Here is a 15,985-nt window from a genome sequence, read left to right on the forward strand (position 1 = left end):
GGTAAGGTGGGCCAAATTTGGTTTTATCCTTCCCCTATTAGTACATGTCTCCTCTTAGCATCTGTTTCCAAGAACCTGATCCTTTTAATACTGAGTTCCAAGGAATGATAATAGATATTCAGGAGAAATGAAGTCTAAAGTCAAATGAATTTTGGGCCACAGTAAGTTAGATGAAGTGAAATAGGTTTCCTTTTAAAATGGCTTCTTAAAGGAGCATGTGCATTGTGGAACTCTGGAAAAAGATGGAGAATGCACCATCTCCCAAACTTATTTGCCATAGAATCTGTTTCTCATTCAACTGTCCTAGTTCTAATGTTCCGTAATCAGGATCTGGGAAATACTCAACTATTAAATGTCAGTAGAATAAAACATGGGCCCAGGTCCAGGCAGTCAAGGCAAGAAAAACCAATCTCCCAAATCTTGCTTTCTTGCAAGTTCTTTGCTCTGGTGCCACTGTCTGAGGGCAGGAAAGCCTTCCCCAGGTGTGAGTGGCAGTAACGCTACCTATGGGTGTAAGGGGACAAACCTCAACGCTGCTCTTTCTCACAGGGAGACCTGCAGGTGACTTCCAGCCCATTTCCCACCACTGAAGAAATAATAAATGAACAGTTGGAACGCAACCTTGGGCGCACTGCCCAACGTGTGCTTCAGGGCCTATATACAGCCCCAAAGCATCACCTAATAACAGGAGCCACAGAGCACCAAGAATCTATGCAGGTCCCATAAAGTTCTCAGGGGAGTGCTAGCAAATATGGTGCAGAAGAAGCAGGCGATCTCATGGAGCTGAGGATTGTGGTGGGATGCTGGGTACTTCTTCAATGGTTGGAGTTAAATCTCCCTCCAGTTTGCTTTCTGGGTAACGAGAATGGGTCCAAGTAGATTCTCTGGTGGTCTGTGATGGCGGATTTCTGCAGTCTCCTTTTAAAGGCTGTAGCTGAGAAACATCAGTCTTTTCATCTTTGCAATACCCTCCCTCCAAAGGGCATAGTCCCTTAACACATCCTCCATTGCGTAAAGTTCCTGAGCTACGTTTTCCAACGTTCTCAGGGTTTAAAGGCCGGTGAACTGTATGGACACACTTCTGCTGCTCCATCAGGCTGAACTGGCCTCAGTCATGAACAAAGAGTTTATATATTATTACGTTTCATTTCACTTCTTGGTGCTACATTCCCCTCTACCCACCAGTTCACACTGGAACTCTTCTTCTGTCACTTTGCGATATTTTGTTTCTAGGCTCCCTGGCTTTCAAAGTCAGGTGAGGCTGCCCTCCCAGCAAATTCCTGACATCTTGTGCTACCTGGTCTCCAACTGTGGGCCAACTCTCCTGCATCGCCCACACATTCCAACCCTACAGTCTGGCCTCTGAAACAACTCACCTCCAGGCTTTCTCATCATCCTTTCTCAGCAGCATTCTCTGGTCCCCATCCCCACCTACACTCTCACATGTATTTTGTATATTCTTCCTTGACTTAAATTTCTAGCCTTCTAACCCATTACACTATTAGAAGAGTGGAAGCATTTATAGACAAAACAACTCCAGACAGTGGCAAACAAATATATATGTACATATTTTACATGAAAAGCTAAGTTTTCTTTTAGGTAAACTGGCAAGAAATAGTAAAAGTCCAGGTCAGCCTATATTGCTTATTCCAGTGATTATGAACCTCACTGCAGCCAAACCTCCAACCTCAGATACATGGCTACACCCAGTTCTCTGGAAATCCTGTTCTGGCCCAGGGTGGACACCATGGACAAACTGCTTTGTGTGTATGTGTGTGGGAGCAGACGGAGCGGGGGGTGATCAACCAAGAATGAGAACACTTTGGTGGCTGCTAGCATTGATTTGACCTCTCAGAGACCTTTTAATGGCCTGAACTAAATGGCATCAAATTCTCTCAGGGTCAAATCTATTTAAAAATGGCGCCAGGAGCAGATCTATTGGAATTTGGATTGGACCTACATCACATGGCTGTTAAATTGTATGTAAACCCACAATATCTACTGAGATGTAAAGATGGGTTAACTTAAATTGAAACAAGGAATCAGTTTTATTAACTTTAAAATCTATTTAAGTAATTCAAATATCATTTTTAAATATACTTCAAAGATCCTTCTTTCTAAATTGTTAAAAAGATTTTATGCTCAGGTTCTTAACTATCTTCAGGAATTCTATTACTGCGCTCATTTTAATAATTCATTTTTGGAAGCTGGGATTAAGGGTAATTTTCTTCAAAGTCTCATTGTCTAAAAGAGACAACTCATTATTTTTTTCCTGACATAATACTTGATCTTTAACTCAAGTAGTTCATGAGATAGTCACTACTTTAGAAAAAATAAGTAAACCTGTACGGACAAGTTGCAAGGTCCAATGTAGTTTAGAGGGCTGTTTTCATTATATTTCATCATGCTGCAAACAGGAAGTAACAGTTATCTCATGAGGTTTTCTGCTTCATTTCCTTTGGCTCTTCTGTGCTAAAGTTCAAATAAATTTGCATCTTTATTCAAATGTTTACATATTTATCCAAATCAAAACTTTATGTGATAACCTCTATGAATGAAAAATATTGTATTTCTGAGGAGAGTCAAGAATTAAATTATCATCCTCCTCCATACTGCAAAGCCTAGTTCTTGAATCATGTGGACTATCATAGGAACCAATTAAACATGACCTTGGCAAGCACAGCATAAAATCTTAAGCATTTTCCAAGGCAATACTTTTGAGTAGACCGAATGCATTAATCTAGTAATCATACTCTCAGTGACAACGTCTTGCATGTTTGCTGTAAAAATATAAAAGGATTCTACGTAGGACAAAAAGGTGTATTCTTCACGTGTACTCAAAATACTGAAAAGCACCGCCATTCTAGATATAAGAATGCTGGCATTTAAAATTGGCAAATCATAACAGCATTGCTTAGAACTCATTCTTAGTTCATCATTTTCTCTAACTCACAGATACTTTACATAGGTAGATTTATGTGCATATATATGTTTGAAGGTTGAATTTTAAAATGCATTGAGTTGGACAAACAAAATATGAAGTCTTCAAAGTCAAAATATCTTCTCACCAGAAAACAGTAGAACATCTAGCGTTATCAGATATCCTGCACTAATGAACAAATGGCCTATAACAAAACATTTCTAGATCAAAATATCTAGACCAGAATTCATTTCTATAAAGAATGGAAAGGGGTTATAGATGATCGTTTATGATTCTGGGAATTTTAAATTCCTGTTAAGGTAAGAATGATAACTAATTTAACTCTGCATACTCTGGTACCTTGCATTGGGTTGTGAATAGTATCTACTATATGTTATTATATAATTATGTAATATGTAATCATATAACCATATAAATTCATATACTATAATATTCTTTATGTAAGAAAACATTGTGAAATAGCAATCAGTGAATGAGAAAGGGAAAACAATGAAAGACATTTGTAACCATGAGGACAAAAGGATGGGAATCTCATGGGCAAGTATGAAAACCTACGCATGGAATCGAGCAGGCTCCACATAGATACTGTGTCAGGAAAAAAAGGTAGGAATACAAGCAAGGCTTATTCTGAGGTTTTTTTCCAGAGCTAATAAATTTATCCAGGAGTTAACAAATATCGATGCATGCATTCATAGATACAAATAATGTCACAGGTCACATACATATCATATAAACTATGTCATATATGTCATATAGCATAGAGAAAGCCATACATTTATACACACACAAATACTGACATATTTATCTACTTCTATACCTCTCTATCTCCTTGGTTAAGACACCCAAGTTTTTCTAGGGACTATGCTTACAAAGGTCTGGTGGTCCAGTGACCTAAAGAGTATGACTGCCTAAATCAAGCAAGCCATGTTTGTATACAATGAAACAAGGACTCTGTAACACAGAAGAACACCCTTTTTTAGCAGTCCTGAGTCTGCAGTGCTGCAAAATCACCCAGCTGCAGCACATCCAAACTGACCCGACAGGCAGCTGGGAACTGCCCCGATCACTGTACGAAAAACATGGGTCTTGCAATGAGAAACGCAGCCTCTGCTCCAAGAGGAATCATGAACGGCAATGTTTTTATTGAAATACAACTATATGTAAGTTGCTTTGCTTCTGAAAGTTGGCCACAAAATCTGATAATTCATGTCAAACACGTGAGTCAAGAGAGGCCTCTCTCGCATGAGGAGGAAACAAAACAAAGCTCATTTTGGCCTCGAGCTTGCTTAGCTATTCTGCTGCCATGTGGAGATACTCAGCATTGGAAAATGCTCATGGATGTTTAGGCTACAGCCAGTCAGTCACATCTCTGTCGCTGACCGAGTCAGAAAACTATCACAGATGTAGAGCAGTACAAGCTCACTTGGGGTTCAGAACCAAGGGTCTTAATGAGCAAGGCAGGCTTTGTAACTCTTTTAGCAGATGGCTGCAGAGTTCCTAGAAACTGATGTAACTGTAAAATTAGAAATCAAATAATTTATAATGCTTTCTTATATCAGGATCATCTTCTCAGGCCCACAGTTTACTCTGATGGCCTTGGAAAAATGCAGTTACGATGGTTCCCTCATGTTCTGCCTGCCTGCCCCCATCGGTGCTTGAATGATTTCCCACAAACTATTTGTATTCATGATAGTGAATTGTGAGTTCCCTGCCTAGAAATAGTTGGGCACTTTTATGAGGCATGATGGATTTTTTATTTAGCACAGCAGTAATGAATTAAATAGGCCCCCAAAGGATTCAAAATGTTCACGCCTCTCCCTGAGTGCCCACATTATACAACCCTACAGTGTAAGAGTGTCTCCAGTGTTTAAGACCAGTAACATCATCATCTGCCAGGGGGGTTTACAACCTCGTTAACTTAATTACTTCTTATAAAATGAGCCCTCGGATACTACATGGTGGTTCTGTATATGCTATTAAGCAAAAACTCTCACTGAAAAGGGATGCTATACGTAAGTACATAGCACGTTCCAGGCCCTCAATAAATGTTAGTTATCTTCTTCTTTCATTCATTCACTAACACAAAAATGCTAATAGCTACATGTATTCAAAAAAATTTTGGTGACTAAGATAATGTGACATTTCCAAAATGGCCTGGCATTCCTCTTCCCCACAGAATTGAGAGTAAACCCCTTCTTGAAATTCCTCACACACTGTACTGCAAATCTCTGTATTATTTTCCATCATTTCATTTTCCCGTAAGTAATCTCCATGAAACAGAGACATTAAACAACACAGAGTCTACTCAAAACTATAGTCTGATGACAATTAAAACCTTAATACAATTTGAAACAATTTCTGTACCCCTGCTTTCAAAAAGAAAGAAAAGTAGAAAAAGATGGGAATACATAAGTAAAACACTAGATGTCTCTATGGAAATGGAGAGGTAGGAGATGCTATTGGGATCTATAAATGTAAAGAAAGGGCTGAGCAGCTACCAAAGAGTATAGCTGAGTAGATACTTAAAAACAGCAGCTCTCAGTAGTGGTGTCCACTGCCCAGCACCAGGATTTTAATGATAACGGACAAGTGAAACATCACCAGATCTAAAAAGCACAGTAGCTCAAAAACAAGACAAATGCTTCGAGAGACTTCTGGACAGTTGCTACTCAAAGTACGGTCTGACGACCAGCACTACTCAAAAGCTGGTCGGCCCCTGGACTGCTACTGGTCTATCTACATATGAGAGTAGGCGTTGAGAAGTTTCTGTAGCAATTTGGTAGTTTGTCTGTGGAAGCTAAACAGAAATCGGGGCCTGAATTTTCTATGTCTTCTTTTATTTTATTTTTCTGGTATTGGTCAGCAGCAGACTGCAAGAGAAGGGAACCTGGTGCTTCCCAGTGGAAGGTTTGAGACGTACTGCTCCAGGGTGTCTGTGGTACCCTCTCCAGCCTCTTGCTGAAGCAGCACCTGTAAACAGAGCTTCCTACCAGAGGAGGAAGTGATGACCCTGTGAAGCAGCTGTCCATTCTTCAGCTTATGACAGAGGGCAAAGGAGTCCTAGAAGGGACTAAATCCAGGGAAAACGATAGGATTTCAAGTGGTGAATGGGACACTGAAACAAAGAGGACAAGTTATTGACTAGAAAAATAGAAGAGAAAAGAGAAGAGAAAAATATAGAAAAGAAGAATGAACTCCATGTGCCACTAGATTTCCACCAGAGGAATAAGGTGTTTTTGTTTTTCTCAGAAAAGAATGAATGCCCTCCCTGTGAAACAGTAACAGCAACCTCCACTCAGTTTCTTAATAAAGAAGGTACACGAGCCTACCAGGAGATGGAATTTTGCTCCAGGAGGAAGCAGTATGGTTTACAACTCTCTGAGAAGGAGGAGGTCATATACTCATGGCTCATGAGTGGATGTGCTGTCTTCTTGGAACACATGTTCCAGAGGAGATGAAGAACTGGCCAATACCAATCAAACCAGTGACCGCAACCCACTTCTGATGACTCACTCAGGAACAAACTGAAACAATCAGATACTCAAAGAAATCTTTAGACATGATGAAGAATGAGTAAAAATCTAAAAAAGTGAATAGGCTTAGGAATATTTTCATCTCTTCCTCCCTTATGCTTTAAAAAAGGAAACACGTGAAATGAATAGGCTTGTAGATACAGTCAAAGGGATTGAGGTAGGGGTAGGTGGCATGAGATACGTCACTAATACAAATGACTTCTGTCAGGGACACAGTTTTTAACTTGCCTTGCCACCATTTTCACTGGTTAACCTGGAAGCAAACAAGAAGCTGTACTGCTTCTAAGAATTAAATTCTGTTTCACAAGAAAAGAACTGGTTAGTGACACGGAAGGAGCAAAAACTTTCCCCCAAGATACCAATGTCCTCTTAAAGTTCTTACTGGAAACAAAGAGTTCTAAACAACCAAAGATATCACAAATTTCTGAGTAAACAGTGGTAAGAGCCCATATCCAGAGTTCAAATGAATGATCTAAAAAGGGGTGGGAAACTCTATATAATGACACTGGCTACATACAATAAACAGCAAGCCTTTTAGTGAAAAGTAACATGAGCTGCCATTAGAAGGGGGGAAAGCATGAGGGGAAGGTGAAGAACAAGGTCGAGGCTAGATCAAGCAGAATCTTGTGTAACAGGCACATGGGGTTTGGCTTATATTTTGGTGCAATGGAAACTATTAAATATTTTTATGTAAAAAAAAGCTTGATGCAAACAAACATGGAAAAACAATATACCAAAACTGATGAGATGCAGCAAGAATGTTTCAAGAGGAAATTTTATAGCTATAAATGCATACATCAAGAATAAAAGAAAGATCTTAAAAAAAAACCCTAACATTATACCTCAAAAAACTAGAAAAATAAGAACTAAGCCCAATCTTAGCAGAAGATACAGCTTTTTTGAGGAAATAATGAAGATTAGAGCAGAAATAAATGAAACAGAGAATCAGTAGAAAAGATTAACAAAATTAGAAGTTGGTTCTTTGAAAAAATAAACCAAATTGGCAAACTAACCAAGAAAAAAAGAAAAAGGGCTCAAATAAATAAAATTATAAGTGAAAAAGGAGACATTCAACAGATACCACAGAAATAAAGGAACATAAGCGACTACTATGAACAATTATATGCTAACAAATTAGACAACCTAGAAGAAATGGACAAGTTCCTAGAATCATGAAGAAATAGAAAATCTGAACAGACCGATTACTACTAAGAAGATTGAGTCAGTAATCAAAAACCTCCCAAAAAGAAAAGCCCAAGACCAGAACTATCTCAAACTCTTGCAATACAAAGAGGGAACACTTCCAAACCCAGCATTACCCTTATACCAAAGCCAGATAAGGATACTACAAGAAAAGAAAACTATAGGTCAATATCCTTAATGAATATAAGGGCCAAAATTCACAAAATACTAGCAAACTGAATTCAACAGCACATTAAAAGGACCATATACCATGATCAAGCGGAATTCATCCGTGGGATGCAAGGATGGTCCAACACATGCAAATCAATAAATGTGATACCTCACATTTAACACATACATCACATTTTAATAGAATAAAACCAGAAAAAGCATGTGACAAAATTCAACATCCTCTCATGATAAAAACTCTCAACAAATTAGATAAAGAAGGAGTATACATCAACATAATAAAGGCCATACAGGACAAGCAGGCAACTAACATCATACTCAATGGTGAAAGGTTGAAAGCTTTTCCTGTAAGATCAGGAACAAGACAACCCTCCCCACTCCTATTCAACATAGTACTGAAAGTCCCAGGCAGAGCAATTAGGCAAGAAAAAGAAATAAAAGGCATCAGAAACAGAAAGGAAGAAGCAAAATCGTCTCTGTTTACAGATGACAGGATCTTATGTACAGAAGATCCAAAAGACTCCACCAAAAAGACTGTAAGAAGTAATAAACCAATTTAGTAAAGTTGTAGGATACAAAATCAACATACAGAAATCAGTAGCATTTCTTTATACTAACAATAAGTAATTTTAAAAAGCAATAAAGAAAACTATCCCATTTCCAATAGCAACAAAAACAATAAAATACTTAGGAATAAATTTAACCAAGAGGTGAAAGATCTGTATACTGAAAATGATAAGACATTGGTGAAAGAAATTTAAGTGACACAAGCAAATGGAAAGCTATTTCACATTCGTGAACAGAAAGAATTAATACTGTTAAAACATCCCATACTATCCAGAGCTATCTATAGATTCAATACAATCCCTGTCAAAATTCCAATGGCATTTTTCACAGAAATAGAACAAACAAGCCTAAAATTCATATGGAAGCACAAAAGACCCCAAATAGCCAAAGCAGTATTGAGAAAGAAGAACAAAGCTAGAGGCATCATACTCCCTGATTTCAGATTATACTACAAAGCTACAGTAATCAAAATAGTATGATACTGGCATAAAAACAGACACATAGATGAATGAAACAGAATGAAGAGACCAGAAATAAACCCATGCATAAGCAGTCAACTAATATTTGACAAAGGAGCCAATAATATTCAATGGAAAAAAGGCAGTCTTTTTAATAAATGGTGTTGGGAAAACTGGATATACACATGTAAGAGAATGGAACTGACAAAAATTAACTACCACCCACAAAAATTAACTCAAAATGGATTAAAGACTTAAATGTAAGACCTGAAACCGTGAAACTTCTAAAAGAAAATATAGGGGAAAACTCTTAGACACTGGTCTTGGCAATGATTTTTTGGATATGTTTTGTTGTACAAACAACAAAAGCAAAAATAAACAAGTTGGATTACATCAGACTAAAAGGCTTCTGCCAGCAAAAGAAATGATTAATAAATGGAAAGGCAACCTACTGAATGGGAGAAAATATCTGCAAATAATATGACCAATAAGGGGTTAATATCCAAAATACATAAATAGCTCATACAGCTCAACCAAAAAAACCCCAAACAATCCGATTAAAAAATGGGCAGAAGACCTGAATAGACATTTTTCCAAAGAAGACATACAGATGGTCAACAGGCACATGAAGAGATGCTCAACATCATTAATTATCAGAGAAACGCAAATCAAAACCACAATGAGATACCACCTCACACTTGTCAGAATGGCTAATATCAAAAAAACACAAGAAGTAAGTGTTGGAGAGGATGTGGAAAAAGGGAATTCTTATGCACTCTCGGTGGGAATGTAAATTGGTGCAGCCACTATGGAAAACAGTATGGAAGTTCCTCAAAAAATTAAAAATAGAACTACCATATGATCCAGCAATACCACTCCTGGGTATATATTCAAAGGAAAAAAAAATACTATGTTGAAGCGGTATCTGCACTCCCATGTTCATTGCAGCATTATTTACAATAGTCAAGAAATGGAAACAAGTGTCGGTCGGTCTATGGACAAATGAATAGAGAAAAATGTGGTGTGTGTGTGTGTGTGTGTGTGTGTGTACACACACAACTGACTATTGTTCAGCCAAAAAAAAAAAGGAGGAAATCCTGCCATTTGTGACAACACGGATGAACCGTGAAGGCATTATACTAACTGAAATAAGTCAGAGAAAGACAAATACTGTATGATCTCACTTATATATGGAATCTAAAAAAAAAAAAGACAAATTCATAGAAACAAAGAGAAGAGTAGATTGCTGGTTTGAGAAGGAGAAGGGGGAAATGGAGATGGGTGAAAGGTGATCAGAAGGTACAAACTTCCAGTTATAAGATGAAGTTCTAGGGATCTAATGTACATCATGGCAACTATAGTTAACACTGTATTGTATACTTAAAAGTTGCTCAGAGGAATTCCCTGCCGGTCCAGTGGTTAGGACTTGGCGCTTTCACTGCAGGAAGCATGGGTTCGATCCCTGGTGGGGGAACTAAGATCTTGCATGCCGTGTGGTGAGGCTAAATAAAAAAGTTGCTAAGACAGTAGATCTTAAAAGTTCTCATCACACACACAAAAAGGTAACTCGAAACAAAATTTTTTTAACAGGCCAAGGGTTTGATCCAGTTTTCAGTTTTACAGATCATTCTGGTGTCTGTGAAAAAAAAACTGTAGGCAAGCATAGGGGGAAAAGAAGAGACCTGTTAGACATTGCTACAAACAGTCCTCAAAGGAAGTAATGGTTAGTGGCTTAGTCTAACTAGAGTCGCCATATGGATACAAAGAAAAGGAAGAAAGAACTTGGCATGAGATATATTTTAGAGGTAGGGTTGACAGGATTAGAAAATGGGATTCATGTGGAAGATACAGGAAAGGAAAATATCAAGGATGACAGTTACATCTCTAGCTTGAGAAATTAGGCTGATGGGTGGTCCCATTTATTGAGACCTGGAAGTTTGGGTAGGAGGGTAAAATCAAAAGTTCGATTTAGGGCGTGCTTAGTTTGAGATGCCTCTGAGAACCCACATAGACTGTCAAGCAGGTACTGGATGTGTAAGCTGGAAGACAAAGTAAGAGGTACTGAGTGGAGGGTACAGTTTAGGAGGCAAAAACATAATCTGAGACTAGTTGTGACCGCCCTAAAGAGAATATAGAAAGATAAAGAAAGATGATCCAGAACTAATCAACACAACAACATTTTTTTTCTTTTTGGTTGTGCCACGAGGCTTATGGGATTTTTAGTTCCCCGACCAAGGATCGAACCCGGGCCCTCGGCAGTGAGAGCTCAGAGTCGTGACCACTGGACTGCCAGGGAATTCCGCCAAATTAACTTTTAATGAATTAACTATATTTCAATCTTCAGTTGTCAGGATCAGTCTTTGTCCTGGTCTGATTCAGTATTTCTGTCAATTTCTTAAATTAAGACACAGAAGGAGGCTCGGGTTGGAGGATGGCATTTATTCAATCATTCAAATATGTAGTGATTGCCTAATGGGTCCCAGGCATTAAGTCAGGCTATAGGGACACAAAGATGAAGAAAGCATAATCCCTGCCTTAAAGAGACACTGGAGGCTAGTTAAAAAAAAAAAAAAAAAAATTACCAACAAGGGCAATGGGTTTAATGGCACTCAAAAAGAATCATGTTCAAAGTATGAAGATACAGCTTAGCATAGTGGATAAAGATGGTGCCATGAATTAAATGTTTGTGTCCCCCTGAAATTCATATGCTGAAACCTTAACCTCCAAGATGGGGCCTTCAGGAGGTAACTAGGTTTAGATGAGGACATGAGGGTAGGACCTCAGTGACGGGATTAACGTCCTTATAAGAGGAAGAAGACCAGAGCCTGCTCAGGCTCACTTTTAAACTCTCCTCCCATGTGAGGACACAGAGAAAAGGTCCTCACCAGGCACCTTGACTGGACTTCCCAGCTTCCAGAACTATGAGAAATAAATGTCTGTTGTTTAAATCACTCAGTCTCTGGTATTTTGTTACAGCAGGCTGAGCTGAGACAAGTGGGGTCTCTAGAGCTATATATCTACCTGCGTTCAAGATCCCAGCTCTGCCACTTACTCACTGTGAGGTAGGGTTGACAGGATTAGAAAATGGGATTCTAATTCTAAGTTTAAGCAAGTTGTTTAACCTTTCTGTGGCTCAATTTCTCCAACATAAAAATGGGGATAAGAATACTTATCTCATACGTGCAATATGCTAACCACGATGCCCAACACGTGGTAAGTGCTCATGTAAGTTAGCTACTATTATTATTTCCCAATGGCATGCAGTGGTTCTATGGGAGGGAACAGAATCATAAACAAAAGATTCTACATGTAGGCTTAAAATAATTTTGTTGAACAATACCCAACTGAGAAAATCTGACCAAACAGAAGTTAATATACAAGAAACCTATAACACCTTGCTCGATGAAAAGACCAATATGAGTCAATACACGTACCACATGAATAGAAGTCTCGTATCCACGTTAAGAGGGCAATAGTTTCACAATAACCAGGAGCAAATTTGAAGTATTCTGTTTACTTCTTGGGATGCAATTTTATAAAGCATATTGACAAACTGGGCAGACGCTGGAATAATATGACCATGACAGTGAGGGATTTGGGAACGAGATTCAATCCTCCTGTTACATGTTCGTATACGCACCCTTACAAGTGTACACCTCACTTCACTACACTTAATGTTCTGTATATAAATTGTATGTAGACCTGTATACATTTAGATGTATGTACATATACAGCGCAGAGCTATTGTTTATCTCCTGTACTACACTATAAACTTGACAAGGACAGGAATGGTGTCTGGCTCACCAATGTATCACTGGTACCTACTGCAGTACCTTTCACCTAGTAGGTACTCAGGAATTTTCCTAGATGAATGAATAAATGAACGTGTATCACATGAGAAATTTTTAAAGAAAAGGGATTTTTAGCCCTAGGAAGCTTTGATGGATGACTTCAAAGAATTAAGTGATTGTCCTGTAGGAGAGAAAGTAGACTAATTTGGTAAGGTCCCAGGCTGCAGCGTTAAGACGAATACACAGAGGCAGAATTCACCTCTAGGTAAGGAAGAACTTTTGTTCCCAAACCTGTGTGACAAAGTCCACAGGCCACCTTACAAAGCAGTGAGCCCTGCATCACTATAAAAGGAGTTTGGCTGTCCCTGGGGAGGACCCTACACTAAATGGTCTCTAACTAAGATCCCTTCCAATTATATGAGTCTGTGCTCTCTGTTACCTTAGATTCTTACATGCCACTCTTTTCCCCTCCACTTCTGCCCATCCAGAGCCTAGAACCTGCACAACCTTGCAAAGAAATAGTGCACTATGTCTCCAAAGGCTCCGGGAAGGGAGCTGGACACATCTTATCTAGCCATTCTTTCTCCAGTTACGCTGAGGGGTAGGGAAGAGGTACTCCTTAAGAAAGTGGAGGAAGAAATAGGTATAGAAAGAAAAGCCATTTCAGCGCAGATAGGGAGAGTTTAAAGACACAACTCTAACTAAGGGCTAATGAACAAAATGAATTCAGTCAGTTGACTGAAATATCCACAGGGGATTTTCTTCTCTTGAGCATCAGGAAATCAAAGTTATTAATCTGATACTTAAATAGCCAAGTAAAGTTGAAGCATTTAAATCCCACTTTGGCAAACTAACAGAAATGACCAATGATCAGAGTCTTATCTATAAAACAAGAACATCTTACAGATGAACCAGTTATGAAAATACTATCCTCCTCTTTCCTGGACTCATCAGTTCCATCAAAGAAACCTACTGACAACAGCAGTTCTAACCTGTCTAAGTTTGGACTCAGCGATCACAGCTCTTTTGAACGTTTTCCAGGTAGCTGGGCACCATGTGTAAAATCACTTTCTCACTCAAGACAATCACACAGATTGCTTTTATTAAAAGCACAAGAAAAAAAAAAGCACACTCCCTCCCCATGTGAGGGGTTGTTTTATGGGGAGGTTGCCAGCCTGTCTAAAAATGTGTACAAAAATCTCAATTCTTCAGGCTTCAGAGGAAGACTTTTCTACAGTGAAATCCAGCATTTTCCTGGCGCCCTCCCTCACTTTTTAGCAGAGAGATAGTCTGTGGTTGTGGGATCTCCAAACCCAAACAGTCTGGCATTTCTTAGGGAAGTGGTGAGACCTCGCACTAGACCTTGGTGTCTTGGCGGGAAGGTAAAAGACCTTGAAGTACGCAGGAACTGCAACAGAAAGGTCTAGAATCCAGAAAGACACTCCCACGTTGGTTGGAACCCTTTTGATAGGTGCCTGCTCCTTCACGGGAGAGATGAGGCAAGTCCTTCCTGGAGAACATTCCAGGATCCTAATCACTAGCCTTCCCAGCATGAGTCCTGTGAGCGTCATGCTAATAAGGCTCCACCCACCCGCTCTGCCATCGTCATTCTGTGCAGCGTCTACCCTTCTACAGGAGAAAGTAAGATTGTCCAGTGGCCTTACCTGTTTTTCCTGCTCCGCTTTCCCCAGTAATCAGAATACACTGGTCTTTATCTTGATCTCTTAGGGATCTGTATGCTTCATCTGACAGGGCAAAGCTGCAGGGGATAATGGGAAAAAAGTCCTTAAAATTCAGCTCATTATTATGTGTTTATCAGATATAACTAACTACAGGCTCTTTAAAGGGTCACTGATACGCTTTAGATAGAAAGCTGAGATATCACATTTTATTTCTTTCAAATTCTTAAAGTAAATAAATAAAGCTATCCATTGTTTGTGGCCCGTGTTACCTTCTCCTATGCATTCTCTCTTAACTGAAACGGTACTGATGTATAGTACTCTAAAGATAGAGAGTACATGTCCACATGTCCACAACTGGATAATGTTGCTATTTCCAGGACAATACACTGGAGTTTCGAAACAATGAGAAAAATTTTTTTTCAATCATTAGAAAAATGTTATCAAATACCAAATAGCTGATATTACCATCACTAAGCTAAACACAGAACTACTGCCTTCACAAACAAGATGGTTGAAACTGTAAGGTCCACCAGAGGCAGGTGGTACTATAGGTTTGCCATGGTTCTTGTCCGGTCCTGTGCGCTCTATGATGACAAACGGCCCCCTATCAAGAAAGTCCTCATGTTGACCTTCCCCTCCTCAAAATTTACTAACAAGGTAAATTTTGCTCCCTCTAAGTAACTGAAAAATAATTGGGACAATATGATACTGTACTTAAAATAGGAAAGCTCCTCTTCTAATTCATTTATTAACAAGTACTTATTGAGTCTACCTTATGTGAAGAACACGCTAGGAATGCACGGGAGAGAGATACAAAATAGAAAATAGGTTAAGTGCAAGGAAAAAGATATGTGCAAAACATTGCAGAACCAGACCTCAAGGGGGTAGAGGTGTGGAGTAGGAGTATCTTAAGAGGTAGAAACACAGCCCTAAAGAATTCATTAGCGGGCTTCCCTGGTGGCGCAGTGGTTGAGAGTCCGCCTGCCGATGCAGGGGACACAGGTTCGTGCCCCGGTCTGGGAAGATCCCACATGCCGCGGAGCAGCTGGGCCCATGAGCCATGGCCGCTGAGCCTGCGCGTCCGGAGCCTGTGCTCCACAACGGGAGAGGCCACAACAGTGAGAGGCCCGTGTACCACAAAAAGCTGCTGAAAAGCAAAGCCTGAGGAGTGATGCACTAGAGAGATGGGCAGACTCCAAATCAGGAGAACAGAGATGATCAGGAGCCACCCAGAGGGAATGTAAGCAACAGAGGGACAGGATCACATAGTTATCAGAGAGTAATTAGAGCTAAACATAGCAGCATTTACCCTGTACCAGCATGGTCCCCAGGCCCTTCATATTTAATCTTTTTTTTTAATTTATTATTTTTTTATTTGTTTATTTTTGGCTGCGTTGGGTCTTCGTTGCTGCACGCGGGCTTTCTCTAGTTGCGGCGAGCAGGGGCCACTCTTCATTGCGGTGCGCGGACTTCTCACTGCGGTGGCTTCTCTTGTTGCAGAGCACGGGCTCTAGGCACACGGGTTTCAGTAGTTGTGGCACGCGGGCTCTAGAGCACAGGCTCAGTGGTTGTGGCACATGGGCTTAGTTGCTCCGCGGCATGTGGGATCTTCCCGGACCAGGGCTCAAACCCACGTCCCCTG

The 15,985-nt window shown here is 39.7% G+C and overlaps 1 protein-coding gene across 3 annotated transcripts in view; it reads right to left on the reverse strand.

Moving 5' to 3' along the window:
* The window catches only part of MYO1B (myosin IB), a 189,582-nt gene that overhangs the window by 87,984 nt on the left and 85,613 nt on the right, over window positions 1-15,985 (reverse strand). For all 3 annotated transcript variants that reach the window (XM_082657745.1, XM_082657744.1, XM_082657746.1), the window contains one exon: window positions 14,326-14,420. In XM_082657745.1, the coding sequence (XP_082513871.1) occupies window positions 14,326-14,420 (95 nt within the window). The remainder of the gene's footprint in view (window positions 1-14,325; window positions 14,421-15,985) is intronic.

This window comes from Grampus griseus (genome assembly GCF_964374135.1).
Source record: "Grampus griseus genome assembly, chromosome: 7".
NCBI classification, from domain to species: Eukaryota; Metazoa; Chordata; class Mammalia; order Artiodactyla; family Delphinidae; genus Grampus; species Grampus griseus.